Source organism: Aythya fuligula, chromosome 1, assembly GCF_009819795.1.
Source record: "Aythya fuligula isolate bAytFul2 chromosome 1, bAytFul2.pri, whole genome shotgun sequence".
Classification (NCBI taxonomy): Eukaryota; Metazoa; Chordata; class Aves; order Anseriformes; family Anatidae; genus Aythya; species Aythya fuligula.
In genome coordinates, this window is record NC_045559.1 from 139795848 (window position 1) to 139816167 (window position 20320).

The window sequence follows — 20320 nt, forward strand, 5'->3', positions numbered from 1 at the left end:
CACAGCCCGGGGACTGTTCCCAGCAGGCAGCTTATGTGCAGCCTCACATTTTGTCTGGGAAAGAGGGTTTAACACTATGGACACAGGCTGCTCTGTGCCAGGCAGCATCCGTGCCAGGGAACAATCTCACACACAGTTCAGGAGGAGGGGCACAGCCAAAAACTTCACGTCTTTCCCTGGATTCTTTCTCCCATCTAAAATGAATGGACTTGAAGCAACAACATGTCCTTAGCTAATCCTCCCTGAGTCCTTTGTGTCCTTTTCTCCTCTAGATATGTTTGCACGTGCAGGAGCTGTTCCCTGGTCTTTGCCCGAGCGGGTGCATGTCAGACGTGAGAGCCGCACGCTCGTGTTCCAGGACTGACTCCAATCCCATACGTGCTTGCAAGCAAACTGACTCCCAAAGCAGGGACAGATGACTCAAGTGCAAACTCAGAAATATTTAACTCCTCAGTGCCAGCGGATTTTCCAGCCCTAAGCACAGCAGTAACCGAGCACTGAGCTAAAGGCAAGCTGGAATCAGCAGCTGGGTCTCTAAAGGGGGGTGGATTTCTCTGCTAAAAAAAAAAGAGGTACACCTAGGCTGCCTTGTAACTGGAAGAACACCAGCTCTTACTGATTCTTTAGTACATATTCTTGAGAAAGAATTGCCTGTTATTACCCGTAAAGATAAAATCAAGAAGCCTGTGCACTGCAGAATTAACGTGTAATGACAATATTTGAAAAGGTCGAGCCAAAGCTGACACTTACGCAGAGTCAATTGCTGCAAAGTAAACAGGAAAATTACTTGCTTGAAAGCACCATCTGGTAAGGAGGCACCTCTGCGAAACCAGGAGCCCAAAATTTAGGCACAAAGCTGCTGAATGCAGTCTTGCAGCTACCTACACAGCAAACAAAACAGCCAAACGTGTGAAGAGAGGGAGGTACAGGCTTTTTTATGATTTGTTTTAGAAAAGTGTGATCGATTTGTGCCTCTTTAGCGCGAGAAAAGATGACAAAAATAATAGAAATGCTGAAACGGGACAAAAAATAAAGAGAGAAAATAAAAAAACCTCCATGCACAATTAATTTGAGAAATTTGCTGGTATGCCATGGCACAGAGGTCACAATGTTGCAGGGTTGAAGAGAGAATGGGCAGTTTTTATGAACGCCATGACTGTCCAGCATTACTTGTTAAAGATTAGAGCCTCCCTCAAATTCTATATACCAGGAGAAAAGAAAAGGCTATTTTGAGACATATATAAGCCTCTAATTGAGAAACTGGGGAGAAATATCTTGCCAAATTCTTTTCATTTTTCCCATTCAAGCATTTCTTGTACTTTTTGAGCGTCTGGTACTAGTAAGCATTGAGAAAGGACATCTGAATATCATCCAGTTCTCATGGAAGATTTACAGAGTCTCAGCTCTGCCTGTGGGACTGAATGTGCTTAATTCTGAGCCTTGTGGTTACACCTGGTGTGGGAGCAGAGCACGAAGAGAGCTGATCCAGAACAACAGGGAGTAAGAGAGCATAAAAACTTACTCGAAAGTTACTTCATTTCTTCCATTGTGGATGAATGTTTCCACCATACAGTTAAGCTCTGGTGATGGTGTACCTTAAGCCTGGATGCTTCAGTATCAGCCATTCCCCTGGAACTGTTCTGGTGACACTACAAACATGGTGCTTGAGGTTAGGGTGCTCCCCGACATGTTCTCCTGCCCTCCAGACACAGCAGAGACAAAGAAACAAGGAACTGAGAGGAGAGGGGAGCAGTCTGGGATGCAGAGACATGGCACACACGCTCTGCGAATTCTAGCTTTGGGTAAGTAACTTGGATTTTCTTTTAATCACTTTATTTGAATGCCAGTCTCCACTGGAATAACCGAGCTGCAGAAACTAACTTCAGCTCGGCAGCCTTGTTACAGCCTTGTTGCGTGTTCTCTGTAAGAAAGAACATCCCCACTGGTTTAACCAGCATTGCTACATGCCCCACGTGTTGGTGGAGGCTCAATCCCCACACAGCCTCATGGCCTTCCCTGAACACTGCAAAACACTCACAGAGGGAATGGGGAAAACATAAGGGTGCTGGCTATGTGTCAATGTATGGCCTTGCCTCCTCCTGTCCAAGGAGAATGGTTTCAGATTAAAGAAATAAAGCTGGCGTGGAACATTTAGACATTTTCTGACGCTGTGACTACATCGGCACAGCAAGTCCATCAGCTAGAAACTGTCTTTGGTTAGCCAAAGGCAGCCAGCCAACGCTGCGAGGTGCCTCAGACACCAGCAGAAAACACGGGGTATTTGCTCCAGAGCAGGGCAGAGCCTAGGCTCAAAGTTTATTTATCTTTCCTTTTACAACAAAGTACACCAGATTACATATTTCTCCCTCTTCCTCCTTTAAAAGCATCTTTCTTTCTCTGTCAGATCTGCTGTGGCAGGATACGAGGTGTCCTGCTGCCTGAACCTGCTCTCTTAGAGAGCAGCTTGGACCCAAACCACAGTAACTGCTGAGCCAGCAAAATTTTCTGAGGGGCTTGGTTTATTTCTAACCTTTTACACCTTCTCTCCCTTGAAAAGAAAAAACAGGTAAGGAAAGAACAAGGGCTAGTGACAAGCAGGGGATGGGAGTCACAGAAAAGAGCATGACCGTGACGAGCAGTGGGTCTCCTACGTGGTCCATGGGTCAAACCAAGGGTGAGAGGCCTTCATGCCACAGTTGATGTGAATGAGCTGAAGAGGCTGTGCAGAGTTGTCTCCCTTTGCTGCTATGATTAAGGAAAAAAGTTACGCTCTTGGGCACTGGCAGTATGCCATCCTCGGGTCTGAGTAGAAACCAGGAGTATAATTTGAAAAGAATTTTTGACATAATGCTTCCAGCATGCTGCCTGCCCCTTTTAATTGCCCTTATCTTGAACTATCCACCCTTAGCTGAGACTATGGCATATTTTAACTGGGACTGACTGGTGACTGCAGTGACAAGCCTACCCATAACTCTGCTGAGGATCTCTGCAGAGACAGGTCCGTGCTCAGTACCTGAATGCCTTAGAGGAATTTGTTGGAAGGCTGCTGCACTGCGCCTGCACACCGGTAACCTCCTTCCACTGGCTAATCATTAAAAGTGCAGGGCAGAAGTTTCAGCTCTGCCTCTGGAGTATACTGGAGAGTGGAAAGGGGACCAGAACCATTTCTCTGACTTTGTCCACAGTAAGTCTATGGCCCAGTTAAGTCTTGTTCATATATACTGGCCCAGCCCTCAGGAACAGCTTCTGGTCCAGCTTCCCTTCAAAATCCAGGTCCTTTCAGGAGCCAGGCTCCAACATTGACTTTGCCTCAAAAGAGAAGCAGATATGTATTAGAACAAACACTTAAGCATCATTGAAAAAGGAGAACATTTCTTCTGTGGACACATGATTTCCCAAACATAGCAGGTAAGGCCAAACCCCGCATACGGCAGCACAGAGCTACAGGAGCTGTCAGCAAGTGATACTCATCTCCATTTAGAAACAACACATCCCTACCCTGTAACGTAAATGTGATTAGAAACATGTCTGTCTTTCAGCTGTGTGTACTATACACATTCATGAAATGAACTCAGGAAAGTGCTGGCATGGATTCATACGTTTATTTTTTTTCTTCCCCCACAGACACACAGCCTTAGATTTTTTTTTGGTCCAGATTACTCATTTTTTTAATTCTATGGCTGAATAGTAAACAGCTTCCAGCAAGTACTCAGCTTTCCAAACCTAAGTGCTGCTGGACAGAACCAAGTAGTTATTTTGGGTTTCTGCTTTGATGAAGCAGAAAAAAATGCAAACAGGGTAACACACCACTTAGGTTTACATGTCCCAGGAAGGGCATCACTCTAAGGCTCATGGAAATGGGCATAACTTGATACTGTACCTTTCTACGTCATCTAGCTAAGGACATGCAGGACAAAATAAAAATCCTAGTAAGATTTACAATCTTTATGCCGTGATTTTACTTCCACTGATCTCAAATTGGGACACACTTTCCAGAAACTTGCTTTGCTTTCTCACAACTGCACTCTGGTGCTTCTGCCCAAGGAGCCCAGCCCACACGCCAGAGTCCTTTACTGGGTGCACCCAGCCACACCTACTGACCTGTGGTGGAACCTCACCTAAGCCCTGCAGTGCCATAGAGCCATTTTCTTTCACTGGATTTTGTCAGTAGAGCGTTTTGCATCCTTAATTATAACTGTATTCTTTAGGATTTATTCCGTGGGACCAGACATGGTACATTTCATACATACCTAGCGGGTGGCTGCCCATGGCAGGGGGGCTGGAACTAGATGATCTTTAAGGTCCCTTCCAACACAAGCCATTCTATGACCCTATGGTTCTCTGACTTGGGGCTAAAGAATACCCATTTCTCATCTGAGCAGCTACAAAACAAGAAGCCAAGTTTCTCCCTTCAGAAACACAGCGAACAAGCTTTCCCATAAACTCACAGGCTTATAAATTCAATCTGTTTTATTCCAAATATCACATAAATTAAATACATTTCCCATGAATATTGCAAATATACATGAAATGAACATTGCAATTTTTAAAAAAAGTTTTGGCTTTGCTTATGCAACAAGAAGTGCCAAATGTGGTTAGAACATGAACTCCTCCGGTATTTACTAGATACAAAAAGGTGCAGATTAATAATTTATATTTATACATATGTACACACTCCATTTCATAACTAGCTTTAAAACAGTAAAAAAATGGTTTCAAGTTTATCTACATTAAACATACTCATTTAAATCTGGTCAGAAGCCCCAGATAAGAGTTGATACAATCATTTCACAACTGCAAAATTAAGGCGCTACCAAAATACCAGTTCCACTAGTGTAAAATGTAATTGGAATAGAGAGTGTACAGCTTTCTATTTATCAATTTAAAAGTGGACTGGAGAACAAGGAAAAAGGAGCAGTAAGAAACATGACAAGATCTACAGGTTAGAAGTACAAAGAGATCTCGATGACTATCAAATGAACATATTAAAATACAGTAGATAAAAGGCCTCAGTGGCAAACAATTAGTATGCTTCTGAAAGACAAAAAAAGGTTAAAATATATATAATTTTGTAGCTTGAAGCTTTACAGGTGAACAACAGGTGTAGAGGTAGAGGGATTTTTTTTTGTTGTTGGCCTCTTTATGATGTATAAAGAAGGGCCACATTCACCACAGTGAAAAGACTCATCATATACCCCAGCATCCTTGCTTGGACAGCAAGCAAGAAAAGTGTAATGAGCTAGAAAGGCAACAAATCCTGTCTATCTCTTCCAGGAGCTCAGCTCCGTGCTTCCACATGTACCCTGGTGACAAGTTACACAAAAGCGCAGAACGGCCGTGACGCGGACACTTCCCCCTGCCAAGAGAGGAACGAGATAGCTAGCTGGTCCAGTGAGGTACTACTGGATGCTGTAGAGACTATATGGCAGAGATAATTTGGTAACAAAGAAACGGATACTCTCCCTTAGAAAGCGAGTACCACAGGGTAGTGGTGATTTTTTTTGTTTGTTTGTTTTCTTAAAGCTTTGCTATTTGATCAGCATTCAATGTTTTGGAAGAAATGTCAGCTTTGGGCTGCTAATATGATTATCTGCATCCACACACAGACAATTCCAAAGTTGTATCAGTTATCCAAAACATCAGCCACTGACATACTCAAAAACCGCTTTAAACCTCGACTAAAAAAAAATCCCTCTACAGTTCAGCTTTCTCACCGATAACTATCACTTCATTAATTATGCACGCCTTCATGAACACAGTAATGTCACTTTTCATGTAAAATGTCTTTACACGTTACAGAACAGCAGTAAACAACCTCTTTTGTTCTGTAGGGTTTCCTCTCAGAAGTACCTCAACAGTAGGTATCTTGAAAAATCACTTTCGCAAAGAAGAATATTCACATTAGTTACTGAGGCAAAGCCAAGAAGACACTAACTAGCACCTTGATTTTTTTTTTTTCTTAAACGCACTCCTAAAAGCAAAATTAAGCACATGTAAGATCAGGGACCAGCAATATACAAATACCATCAGTGTCCCTTGCAGCCAAACTATTAACACTCAAAACTAGGCCACACACATGAAGGAACGAGATGAGTGAATCTAGAAGAAATACGCAGCATGGAAAGGGATGGGAAGAACAGGAAGTTGAACAGAAAGGATTGCAAGATCAGACAGTCCATCTTCTGGTCTGAGAATTAGTTTGTAAAATCACCCTTCGGTAGCTGAACTGACAGTGGGCTGAAGACCTACTGAATCCTGACATTTCCTCCCCCGTACACAGAGCAATTCTCTCAAAATTGCTTTGTATTTCAACACTTTCTCTTCAGCATCTTCAAATCCTGGAGGAAATGCACTCAACTTGAGTTTTAGTATTTTGGTGATGGTAGCAGAACTTGCAGAAGGCTACTGTAGAGGTTATTACATCATTGGTTGTAAGTTATGCACTTCACAATTCAGAGAATATACTTACAAATTATTTAAATAGAAAAGGCGTGTTCAAGGTAGAGGCAGTTACAGTACATTCAGGGTATGTTACAGAAACCATTTGTGGTAGCCACTTGCTGAAAGGAAAAAAACTCTGTATTTTTGTTTCCCAGACCACACAGGTTATAACTACAATACCCAAAGAGAACAGGTAATTACTTAATTACTGCAGTTGAATGCAGTCTTCTTCCAGAACTCATGTGCAAATTGAAAAAAAAAAAGTTTAAATACATCTTCATTGACAAATAAGGACAAAAGAACTAAAAAAAGAAACCAGGCACTTTGACCATTTAGGTAAACAGCCATTTCATCTTACCAGACTTCTGCACATGAACAAGTCTTTATATTGGTCTTGCTACGCTTGCAGCACATTGAGATTCAAGTCAACTTCTTTCCTGTTGGTAGTAACAATTCTACTTATAGGAAACGATGCCAATTGAATTGGTAACACTGTTAGTTATTTCATTGGCAACTGAGCAAACGTTGATCATTTGACTGACAAGCGATCAATTCCATAGCTATGAAAATTAGATATTAACAAAACACTATATAAAAATCAAGAACACAAATGAAGGTTAACACCTGACTTGAGCTTGCATTGAAACTTGCCTTGATAGTGTTCGGTTTGCGCCTCCTTTCACGGTGTTATTGTGTACTGATTTCCATCACATACAGCAACTGGTGCTAAACTACAATACTTTTGGTTTGAAACACGTTCAACAGAGATCATTCCAACGTAACGTGAGGTTGGCATGACACCGCAGGCAAATGGGAGATCGTGTTTTATCCTCGTCAGTCCCACTTGCAGAACACATTTGAAGAAAACTGCAGTCTGCCTTCCTAGTACTTGGAGTGAAATCATTATTTCACAGCAGCGTTCACCATACTTTAGGGAGCCGGTTTGATTTGAATTTAGTGATAAGACCAGCTAGGATTACTTTGATTTTTTTTTCAAATAAACCAAAGTACACCTTTCCAGACATTTGTACATACTAAATCCGCTACAACACATAAATCACAACACAAGGGATTACCTAAGGCTACCGAATAGTGTACTTACTCAGTAGCTATTATTCTTTCAGATAAACATCCTCAGATGCTTTGACCACAAACGGCTTAGGTTTTTTTTCCTCACAGACTGCTATTTCCTGACAAAGAGAGATGTGGGTGTATGACAGACTGCCTACCAGTTCACTAACAGAGCACACTGCTCGTTATAGTCCTCATGCATACTTCCGCCGGGAAGCACAGCTCCTCTTCTGTTCACTACCTTCAGGGACATCTAGGAAACACCTCTTCAATCCACTGTCGAGCTTCCTTTTCCTACTAAGTGGAAATCCAAAGCACACGTAGGCCGATGGTGCTACTCTAGTAATTAACTCTCTTACAGGCTAGAAATATTAACTCTACCATAGTACTTTGAAGCAATTATCCACATCTATCATCTACATTCTAACTGTAGCACAGCTTTGTAGAGGCTCAGATTTCACCAGGACAACAGGAGAGAGTGCAAGGTTTGGTGAATACCCAGGATAACAAACCGATGCAACTGATGGATGCCGGACACAGTCAGAAAGGGCTGTTCATTTTTTGAAAGAACCTTTGAAAAACCAAAAACAACCCCTCCCCTTTTGTCCCCCCCACCCCATACAACCTGTCATGAGATGCTTTCAGTGCCCACTCACAACTGAAGTCCATGTTATCTGGGTCTTTTGCGAGTCACGAATATCAACACGCGTCTGATGGCGATAAGGCGATCTTTAAGGGAAGTCATAGCCAGTATCGCCAGCTGAGCTCTGTTCTCCAGAGGCAGCACTGCCAAGAGCCACCAGTACCAGGCAGGACCACTGGGGTTGCTCTGTAAAAGAAGGGAAAGACATTCAATCATGTGTTCAGCAACACTGCCTGATGAAGGCCACCACCCTCCTTCCCACCTCTTATTTGTTCAGGAAGTCATTGTAAAACAAAAACCAGAAACTAAGCACTTAATTTCAGGTGCTCTCCTTATCTATTTCCTCCTTTAAGGCTCAACTTTTTAATATATCAACTTACATTGACATATAATAATTGTTTTTCATACTTAATGCTAAGAGAACAAAACTGGGTAAATAAGAGTTTAGAACATACGAAAACACAGCAAAAATCTCTGTCAGAAAATACCTTGGTGTAAAAACTATATATATAGAGAATAAGAATGAATACGTAAGGATTTATTACCTGCGGCTCTGGTTCTTTTCCTGGCATGGACCCAAAATGATTGAGAATTTGCGCTTTCATATTGTCTTTAAGAGAAGTAAACCAGGCAACAGCTTGATCATAAACTGAATCATGAAGGCGGACAAGTTCTTCATATTCTGGTCCTTCAACCTTATCGTTGAGAGAAGGGAGATGGAACAAAACAGATGTGATACTACGGAGTTCATACGCTTTCCCAGAAGCAAGTGAAGCACAATAATGTAGTGACTACAGCAGTTCAAATGTCCTTATCTGAGCAAACTGTACCCAAGTCTCGTATTTCAAACCTGTGATGGTGAAGTCTTTTTTACCCTCCCCTACATGTTCTGAAATGACATTTCTTGGAGAAGTTACTGCCTCATTAATAACCCTGCTAAACATTGGCACTACAGAACAATCTGCCCTCTAATCCTGGGTCATCATATTAATCATCTCAAACCCATAACCTCAAGTCCCAGTCACAAAAGGACCTCTGAACATCATTACATTGTCTGGTAAAATGAAAGAATTTCTACTGCCAGCTAGCAAAAGGACAGGGATTCTACAGCATTTAGAAATCTGCAATGCTTTCTAGAAGCGTTAAGGTCATGGTAGAACAGCTAAGGAGAAGGTGGAGGAGGGCAGACACGTGAGCAGGCAGGAAGCAGGGAAAGCAGATGATTTCCCAGTACAGAAATGGCCATAAAAAAAAAAAAAAAGACCCTCGTTGAGGCAAGGAGTGCTTTAGTTGTACAGGTCCGACTATTAGCCATTAGGTAAAAAGAAAAAAAGCATCAGCAAAAAAAACAACACTGCTATTTGTTTTTTTCTTTTAGATCTGTACTCACTAACGGTGTGATTCATCTCTGCTACTCTGAGCTATCTGCTGTGGATGCCCTTCTCAGGCAAGGAGAAACAGTTCTACAGGGCAATTAAGCTAATCTTACGGTAGGTATCTACCACAGAGCAAGTAAATAGGCAGCTTTGGACTGAGACTTCTCACCAAATGTAACAGGAACATAGGGTGCTGAACTCAGACATCAGCCTCTCAAGTGAGACGAGGTAAATCTCACTAATTATAAAGAGGTGGGTCTCTGGCACCATCTACAAAACAATGCCTTTACACCTATGTTCCACCACCCTTCTCTAGGGATCTATACACACAGCAGAGCCATCGGTGTGAATAAATTACATGCTTTGACCTTCTATGGGGGGAGGCACCTCCATGATCTCCTGCCCTGGCAAACAATTGCATCATCCTGTACAGGCTGGAAGAGCCCTACCAGGATTTTAGACTTGCACTTCAACTACAAAAGCGTGCTGAAGAGCTTCGTAGCTCTTCCACACCAGAATTGATTTCATCAGTTGGCACAAGATCGCTACTAAACTCAGCATTAAGAGATATCAAGGCTTTGCAGATGTGCTCTGAAGATGATCCAGGAAGCTATAATTAAGCAAGGCCAAAAATTCATACTTTGGCCAACACCCATCACAAGCACCTCACTTGATACAGGTGTCGTAAGAGGACTTTTTTTTAAAAACTACTCCCCTCCCTGCACTTCTCTGCTCTCAGCCAGCTTTGACGGATGCTTGCACAGGCACAGCAACCGTATGTCACTAAGAGCTCGTTTCAAGAACTGTCTCCCACACTTGGCTTGAGGTGGTGTTCTGCAAACCAGAGCTGGGAAAGTCACAGAAAGTCTGCCAAAGCTAGAAACAGATATCCTGTGCTCAGGGGAAGAAGAGAAAAAGCCAATTCTCCACTAACAGAGGCATGTGTTCTTAGAAGGGTGACGAGCCCCTGTCGATTTTAAAACATGACTCTGATGTCACCTACACATCATGACAGATCTCAGCACCCGGGTATCAGAAGCTACTTAGAGATTCACGAAGGCAATGCAACACTTCAAGCAGAGATAATTATAAGGATAGAAAGGAAGAAAGGGAAGTGTGTAAGAGACAGGCTAAGTTTGTTCCACGGTTGTCAAAATAGAGCTACAGTGTTTATAATGATACTGGTTTTAAAATAATGCACAGCTAACTTGAAATGCAACAAGAAAAGGCTATTTAAGTGAATCCAGCAATACATGGGTATGAATAACTTTGCACCATAGATCACCTTTTTATCTTCAAGATATTCGATGTTTGCTGTGTTATATCCATCTCGCTGGCCATGGCTTAAGACCCTAAAACGACGGACACCAACTGTATCAACAACTGAGCGCCCATCAGGAAAAAACTTTACGTCCCTGATCTCTAATATACAGCCATGATCTGCAAATCTGAAATGACAGAAGGGCATAAAAGTGGAAGTCATCAACAAGCGGTTATACACATCAGGACAAATACTGGGCCTAATGCACCACTTCTTATTTGAAAGAGGTCCTTGCCTAGGTGACAACACATTTCTGCTTATGCACATCAGCCACACAACCCCCACCCTTTCTGCCTTCCCTCAGAGGTCCGGGGCAGCAGCACCTTCAGAGCCTAAGTATTTAGGGGAGGTAGAGAAGGGACAGGAAAACTAAATGAAGCATGTTTCATGCTGTGAGTTGCCAGCTGCTAGGGGCAAATTTACCTGCTTTGCAGAGAAAACAAGATGGGTAAAGATACCATAAGGAAGTCAAGAAACTGAGAAACAAATGCAGGGCTGGGAGGGCAATCCCCCTACTCTGAGGTGTAAGCAGAGGATTACAGGCTTTAGAAGGAAAAGGTTCCTACACAGCAAGACTCTTCCTTGCACTTGTATCCTTTAAATTAACAACAAAATAAAAAACCCACCCTCTTTATGAAAGCACAATCGTATCTGTTAGATTTAGTCAGCACAGGCTTCCACTGCATCCTCAAAAACCTGTTGCATGTTTCTTTCACTTAATTTATCAGGCTTTTACCTACTCTGCGCCCGTGCTTTAGTTATTTCATTAAAGAAGCTGATCCCACAGCCATTCGTCACCGTGACAGCTGATCTGCCAGCATTTGGAGCCTCGTACCTCAGCTTACTGCTAACCAGGAGAACGCACCGTATCTGGCCTGATCTCAAGATAACAAATCCCTACGGGGTCCAATACATGTTTCATCAGGGAAATGCTTGTTGTATCAGGGCTTGGCCATTTGTGACTCTGGAGCAATGAGGAGAAGTGACGTTTCTGGGAAAGGACTCCTGCTTCTACTCTGCTAGAATTCATGGTCTGGGGAGGAAAAAAGCTGACTGCTGTGAACAACCCCTCTCTCCTGGCCACTGCACTACACAAACCAGAGGAGTACAGCTGCACACCACTAAGCCCCACGTACTTGACTGCTGAGATTACAAGAAGTGAATTTATTACAGCAAAATCAGCCTAAACACTATTTAAAACAGCTCTATGGACTAAATGGGCTAAAAAACAGAGGAAGGTAATGAACTGAACATGCCCTGTTACCCTGTCTTTCAAGGGAGGCACAAATCTCAGCCTTCCATACCCGTGTCTTAGCAGATGAGGCAAAACAAGTTTCTCTACTTTTTTATTCCCATCTGATTTCGCAATTTTGAATAAACAAAATAATTTCTTTACTTGTGTAAGAAGCTACAACAGCCTGCCAGGTGACTACAGATGAAGGCTTCCTGTGCTTCAGTGTTTTTGATTTAACTGAAAGTTACCATGCTTAAAGTGTTTAATTATTCCAATAGCTCAAAACAGACAGGGCATACTAAGCATATCCAACCATACCGGTTGCCTTTTAAAGCACCCTTTGTGGTACTACCAAATAAATATGTTTGCATGTTTTTAGGATTGTAATGCCTCGGCCCTCTGCATTAGACCTGACTCCAAGTAAATCTGACATCACTGATGTCGTAGGGTCATTTTTTTTTTCCTCACAAGTATTTGCTTGTATTCAGCTGAAAGCTGAAGCATCTCCTGTGTTCTTACTGCCACCTTCATGCTCTGATCCAGGAGGAGAAAAGATAAAAGAAGCCAACAAACTTGACAAGGAAAGGCTGCCAAACCTGGATATGACTGCCCTTCCCTCTGCTCCTGCCTTGATCACCTACTAAAATGCTGCTCCTGAGGACACTTAATGTGTTTTTAAGGGTTCCCACACTGGCAGTTCTGCATTACTCTCCTGAAGTCAAGAACTACCTACTCTTATCCTGTAAAACAAATCTCTCTTAAGACCACCTTATTTTTTTTCCAGCTTATCCTCTTCCCCCCAAAAAAACCTATTACCTATAAAGGGCTTAAAAACTGAAGGTTTTCCTCTAGACTTTTACCTAATGATTAGTATTTAGCCTCTACATAAGGAGCTGGAAACATACCAGTATCAGAATTCACCAAAAAATGAATTAAAGGTAGGATCATATAGAAAGACAACGTAACCCACTCACTGCAGAGTTTAGACATTGCAACACAGCAGTAAAGACAAACATCGAAAGGCAATGTTCAGCAGCAAAAAAGGCTTCTCAGCCAAGGGTATACTTTGTCTCATTCAAATGATTCTGCCTATGCAGGAAAGCTGTGCAAGGCTTGGATTTGTTTGGTGTTGTTTGTTTGTTTTTCACTGAGCAGACAGAGGAGCAACCTCATCCAGACTCAGCTTTCACTAAAACAGACAGGCTAGAAAGCTTTCCAAACACACACACAATTCAGTGCTATTTTTGGAGCCCGTAGTAGCAGGATGAGTTGTATTCTTGCTATCCATGCAACAGGGGAGCAATAAAAAAAAAAATCACATTTTTGTGTCCAAAAGAATGTTTGATATGCTAAGCTAAAAAGCCACCAACGTCTGTATTGGTTCGTACAGGACTGGAAGGAACTACAGGGAGACAAGTATACTGTGCTGCAGTACCCCATCAGCGTGACAACACTGCAACAAAGGACATTCTAGCTCTTCTCCTTACCCTTTTAATTCGTCAGCTAAGCACATGCCAAACTGTTTGGTACCAGTCTCCATGCATCTTCTTATCATTAGGCGATAACGAGGTTCAAAGACATGAAGTGGGCAAGGGATGGTAGGGAAGGCCATGGTGCATACGAAGATGGGAACATCTTTATTCAAACTGTAAGATAATTGTTTTAAAAAGTTCAATTTTCTCCTGGGCACAGCTATATACAGCATAAAGCCTTAATACAACACTGGTTCCGGTGGTTTCCTTAGACTCCTTCTTTGAAAACGCGTATCTGGTTGTGGTTTGTCATGTTCACCAAACAAACTTTCTGTTGATGCATGAAGGAAACAATCCATCTAATCTACTTTTATAGAGGAGAAGTCAGGAAATAATAGCCAGTTGCCCAAAAGTGCACACACAGATGCATTAGCTCAAAGAACACATTTAAAGATTTTTGGTCGTGACCATGTATAGTAATACAGTATCTAAGAACTAATCACATTCAAAGCAAGGTGCTGGAGAATTCCAAAGCTCTGTAAAGCCCTTTAAGTTTGAAGGCTGCTAATCCCCATATTATTTTTTTAAGGCTTAATTGCATGTTTTGTTTTTGTTTTTAGTTGAGTTGTAGGGTAAGACACTGCACGTCACTGACATAGCTATGAATCTTTGAACTTCTCCTGACCTGAAGCGTAACATATTTATAATTAGGCTTCTACTGCCAGCCAAGCCCCATTATAACTTGCAAAGCTGATATTATAATGATTCAGAGAAATAAAGCAATTATCTTTATTTTAAGAATGATGTTGTGCCTCTCTACCATGCAAGCTTATTAGTTCTGTTTATCTGCAACAACCATGTCAAAAGTAAGAAATGTGGCAGGTTCGTTTTTACAAATTCATTAATCTTGTGCACTGTAATAAGCAAACAAAAAGTTTCCTCAGCAATTTAGATAAAAACACATTTTCATAACAGCAATCAGCAGTAAGAGAGCCTACTTTGATAATTCCTTCATTTCTTCCTCATAAACTTTCTTCCTTTCAGATAATTCCTCTGGCAAGTAACGGACTATCAGTTCTTCTGTAAGGACGGTCTTTTTGTAAGTTCTGCTCGCCAGAAACTGCAAAAAAGTCAACTCTTAAGTCTGATTACAAGAAGTCAGGTAACATCTCTTCCACCCAACTCACCCCCTTTCCTTAGGGGAAACAGCACATTAGCTCTTGATTGTACGGGCTATTCCACATATCCAGCTTTTGGGCATCAGAACTTCCACTTTTGGGTACGTGGCTCACTCTAGCACCCATTAATTTTACCCCCATGCCCTGCTTTTGGCAGAATTTGTACCACTACCAAGAGAAGGCAGTTCTTCCTTACTTCATCAGAAGATGCATATATTCCTTTTACACAAATCTGCCAGGCTACTGCTACCCAAGACATTACGAGACACATGTCTACTGGAGCACAAGTTTTGACCAAGGAGGGTTCAACTGTTAGCAGAGATACAGACTGGAGAGCTGGTAGGAGCAAGGCTACAGCTGGGATTCCTCAGGCAACAGCCTGAGGAAATGCAGGGTGTCTCTGTTTCCTTAAGCACCAGCAAATCCCACTTTTTTACCCCCAACAGGAACAACGGAATATATCCTGGAGCAAATGAGGTCCGTGCACAGCTTGGTGCTGTGGGTACTACTGCACTCTTCTGTAAGTAGGGCACAGAAAACCCCCACATACATACTTTCTGAAGAACACGGTATTGTACTTCCTTCCTTAAGTGGGGCAAGGACATACTTACTTCTGACAGCTTTTCTTTGCAGAGTGGGCAATGTGGATTATGGTCAAGGCAACGCTCAAGGCATTTGAGGCAAAAGGTGTGTCCACAGGGAGTGGTAACAGGTTCATAGAACAACCTGCACACGAAAACATGGAACAGAAAACTAAGCTGCCAACATAAACAATACAGATTCCGAACTGTGGAAACGAGTGACTAGACCTCGCCATCTCATCCTTTCCTGCTTTTGTATAAATCATAGGTGACATTTTTCTCCAATGACATAAAGAGGTTTTCATTTTTAGAAGAGGTAAACAAAGTTGGTGCCTAACGAAGATTGCGTCTGTGACAATTCATCAGATGCAAGTTTAAGGAAAAAGGAATGAAGCAATGATTTAGGTATTCTTTGGCTGGTTTCCCTTCTGACTGACACTGTGAAAACATTTTTCAGAAGCTAGAAAGGCTTTCAGGTCTTAATCACAGGTCAGCATAGCCATACCTCATGCAGAGGGAACACTCAAAGTCCGACGCATCAACAAGAGTCGTTGGTATCTCGCTTGAAGCGATGACAGTGTTTTCCGGTAAAACCTCTGCATCTAGAAGTTAAGATGATAATTACAGCGAATATTTCAGTATTAGTGCAACTTCAAATACTAAGTTGTTTTTCCATAAACTGATTTCTCTCTTTATTTGAAACAAAGCTTCCAAAAAGAAAACATATTTTCCATTTAGGTTTTAGACTTTCTGGCAGGAAATTTTTTTGGAGAGCAGAGGATGATGTCTATGGCCAGAGAAAGCATTTTAGAGCTGAATACCCATGATTTGCTTCTCCAAAAATGGTTGTTTTTTCAAAGTCTAGTTTTTAAAATATTCTGCTATTGCTTTCCCACCACCACCACCACCACTCCCACATCAGCCTGGCCAGATGTTTTTAAGCATGTTAAGTCCAGAATTTAATTTGTTTACACACAGTTAAACTATTTCATCAGTGTTTATTATAGATGTCTCAGCAGGGGTAATTTTTCTTACCAGTATAAAGAGGCTTACACTCTGCTGGACTACCCTGCTGCGGAAATCCCACATTTCAGACATCTTCAAATTTAAGGACTACTGGAGTTACCTGAGCTAATGCAGCACTGGCAAACAGAAAACACACAAAATTCTGCCCATCCTGTTTCTTGAAGTTGGTGTGTATCGCTGCAGTTAACACACCTGAAGTACACAGGCCTCAAACTCCACAGCACTATTTAAGCTCAAGAGGTATCAGCTTCAGCTTAGGTTTCTGATGACATTAATACAAGCAGATTCTGCAACTTTTTACAGCCCACATCTTTGTTGCTTAGCAAGAGTTGCAACAGAGCTGCAAATACTACCTCCGTGTCCTTTTTATTAACCAAACTCTTGACTGCGGAAAAAAAATGCTCAGCTTTTTGTGTTAAGTTAAAACACTGGGATGTTTTGTTAAAGGATAACTTATGCTCAGCATCTGGTTTATCTCGAGCACAGACAGGACAGGGGAGAGGGCACTAGCGTGGCCTACAAAGGAAAACAGCGTTATCTTTAACCTACATCTTCCACGTTGGCCTTTAGTAACAGCAAGAACCTGTGTCACTCTGCAAATAGTAGCACAGCATCAGGATCTAGCACAGACCAGAAATTAATGGCCATGGGTAAAATGCGATCTCTGGCCTTTGCTGTGAAGATAGAGGAGTGTCAGGTTTCACAATCTATTTACCGAGTCTGCAGTTCACAGAAAAGTACCGTATTTTTCCCTTCACACCACCACGATCAGAAACTGGCTGTAAATTGGTAATTTGCAGAGGTGGTAGGCAAACAGCAGCACTTGAAGACTTGAGATATTTCAAGGCATCTTGGTCAAGGAGGTATGTTTTTTTATTTCTTCTAAGGGGAAAAAACGCACACTAATGCGGTGGAATTTTGAAAGCCCCTTTAAACCAATTATTTCACTGCTCAGAGTAATATATTTCCTTCAGCTTTTTTTTTTTTTTTTCCCAGAGTACTGAAAACACTTCAGAGGTCTTTGTTGGAAGCCTGAGAAGCATACCAACTGTAAGCACAGCTATCAAGTGACAGAAAACTGGGTGGGCTTCTTATCCTTCAAAGGGCTTCTTTGTTTGCTCGGAAAATTTCATGTAAAGTTGCATGTGACTCTTTCTGATGCCAATTAAAGATTAATTTCTAGGCTTACTGTATCTTTCCTGCCTATAGAAAGACAATGAAATGCACCTATACCTCTGAGACCTAGAAAACTGAAACGCTGCCAGCAACACAAAGACTAAACTGTTAGTGGATTACATGTTAGAAATGCCCTTTTTGAGAAAGAAAAATGCATTGTTCACTGAATGAATTGAAACTGCTCTGGAATAATGTAAACAGTATTTGAACTTCAGTGCCTTTTACATCTTAAACTCTACATGTTCTAAAAAGACAGGAATGGCTGAGTAACACTGTTAGAGCAGAAAGGAACATACTAGAAAGTATTATTCCAATTCATATAAGAAATGTTTCATTTACACCTACAAAATGGAGAGGAAAAAATAGTTTATCATTTTTAAGCATATGCAAAAGAAATCCCCCTTCTAAGCCACAGCACAAACCTTTTTTAGGGATCTTATTGGGGACATCCAAGCTTTGTAAATCCCTCACATCACCGGACAGCTTTCTTTTTAAGCCAGCCCCAGGTAAACTGGAGAGAATAGCTCCCAAAGACTTCTTGTTGTCTTCAAAATAGCGATCCAGTACGTTATGAGCAACGGGAGAATCAGTGCTTCTAAATACATCAGATTCTTGGGACGGGTTTTTTGTTAACCTGAACACAGTATCCTAAAAAAGAATTAAGAACAGTTATATACAGCATGAGACATGCTTAGTTTTATGATTATTGGGTTACATACATCAGTAAGAGATTAGTGTCACTCTACTGAGCATAGGAAGGGATGAAGGTCCATATCAAACAAGGCCACTCTCAAGTTGCATTAAATGAGGACACTTCTCTATGGCTCCCATCTCTACAAACTGTATTCCTATCATATTAAAATCCCAAGTGCATAAAAGACATAGAGGGAGAAAAAATTTAATTGATTTTTCACGGGAAGGTGTCACATTATTTTGTGAAGGAAGTGTTGCATTCTTTTATTTTTTTCTGAGGAACTATGTCCCAGCAAGAAGTACAGCAGTAGCCAAAGAGAACAGGCTTACCATGAAATAAGTGCCTACAACGACAACGTCACACAGACCAGACAGATCCTTATGTTACTTTTGGTATTTACAGGTTGAATACTTTTTACTTTACCTTTGAGGACCCAGCAACAGAGCTATCTTCAGCAGCTGACTGCGTGTTTATGCTATTCAAAAACGCAGGTTTCAATCTCGTATGGGATGTTCGACTAGAGAAAGGTGCTGTTAGACTATCATGCACATTTTCAAAGGCTGGGAAAAACATCTCACACATTATCTAGTCAATTAGAGAGAAGAAAAAGAAGAACAATAAAAATAATTAATTTACGTTGTGTAAACACAGGTAAACATGCTCTGGAGCTCCTGAACATCAAGAGGCTTGCAACAACTAGATCTTGCATTCCCTGATGACCACAGGAAACTCATGTGGCAGTCCCCACCACAACCATAGACACATCACAAGGTCCTCCCCTCCCCAGGAACTCTGTGTCCACCTCCCTCCCCAAAGGTCTCTGCTCCCCATGAGCAATTAGGGTGGCAGCCAGTCGTGTCCTGCCCCTGCTACTGTCCCTCTCCACTCTGACCCTCAGACCCCTGCCTCCAGAAGCCTTCAGACCATGTTTTTCTATCAAACTCGGTTAATACAGATGTGTCTGAGTTCTCCTCATTCTCTGCATCCAGCATGTCACTGCTCTACCCTCAAGCAGCTTTCACCCTGAGCTAGAAGCTACGTAGAGCCTGCTCCCCCTCTCACTGGTCCCCACCAACCACTTTGTTGAACCCCCATTTCTTTTTGGAAAAAGCTGCCTGTATGAACTGTAACAGAGAACCTGACTGGGGTCAACGAGCAGCGTCCCCTTTATGGGGAGTTATACAAACTCCTACAGAGACCATAATTTATTTTTCTTTCCACCAGGACAGGAGCTGCCCTGCTCAACCCCCTGCCATTTCCCACATGAAGAGGTTTTCTGATGGGCACTAAAATTAGGAGCTTTGAGCCTACAAAATCCAGGTGTATTCAAATCCTGCTGAAATACTGCAAGCACCATCTATAAAGAAGAGTGGCCCACCCTAGAAATTTGCAATGGAATCCTCAAATGCACAATCCCTGTGATGGAGGCACCACCACAGAGCAGTGCGAAAGCCAAGAAGCACATTTGATACCTTTTGGGCTTCTTTCTTCATTGAGCTCCATTCAGGATTTAAGGCAACGCAGTAGAGAAATTCCTTCAATGCTTCCTCAGTCCTTTCCAATCCAGAAAGAGCTTTTGCTTTCACATAATGGCCCTGTTCACACAAAGACAACATACAAACCCAAGATCATTTCCGAGGTGGCAGCAAGACACCAACACACAAACTTGGCCATTCACTCCATTCTGACGATGAAGAACCAGATGTTATCCTGATACCAATCTCTTCAATCCGTGTGACTGAAGGAAAGCCATTCCCTTCTGCTGAAGGTGTCCCCAGGATCCCACAGCTGTGTCGCCCCCAGGCAAAGACACCGCTCCTTTCCTCAGCAGAGCATCTGATGCAGAGCGAGGAGCCGTGTCTGTCTCCCCAGGGACTGAGACTAGCACATATCCTACAGGGCTCCCAAGCCCTGGAGAAGGGTTTCCGCACACCAGAGCACTCTGAACAGTAACAAAGCTACATGAGAAAAGCAGTGGCATGGTGCAGGCTGGCCATGGCACTGGACAGAGCAAAACAATTTCAGGTGTAGGACACTCACTCCTTTCTGGGTGTCTTGCCAGGGGAAAAAGAATTGTTCTATTTTATTTGGGTGGAAAACACCAAAA

The 20320-nt window shown here is 42.1% G+C and overlaps 1 protein-coding gene across 1 annotated transcript in view; it reads right to left on the reverse strand.

Annotated features, from left to right (window-relative positions):
* Positions 1 to 8142: 8142 nt before the first annotated feature.
* Positions 8143 to 20320, reverse strand: part of LONRF2 (LON peptidase N-terminal domain and ring finger 2) — a 30846-nt gene continuing 18668 nt past the window's right edge. The window contains exons 3-12 of the mRNA XM_032200458.1: positions 19686 to 19808; positions 18637 to 18798; positions 17942 to 18167; positions 15823 to 15919; positions 15348 to 15462; positions 14557 to 14678; positions 13574 to 13732; positions 10817 to 10979; positions 8701 to 8850; positions 8143 to 8341 (exon numbers count right to left, since the gene is read on the reverse strand). Coding sequence (XP_032056349.1) covers positions 8183 to 8341; positions 8701 to 8850; positions 10817 to 10979; positions 13574 to 13732; positions 14557 to 14678; positions 15348 to 15462; positions 15823 to 15919; positions 17942 to 18167; positions 18637 to 18798; positions 19686 to 19808 — 1476 coding nt within the window. The 3' untranslated portion in view covers positions 8143 to 8182. The remainder of the gene's footprint in view (positions 8342 to 8700; positions 8851 to 10816; positions 10980 to 13573; positions 13733 to 14556; positions 14679 to 15347; positions 15463 to 15822; positions 15920 to 17941; positions 18168 to 18636; positions 18799 to 19685; positions 19809 to 20320) is intronic.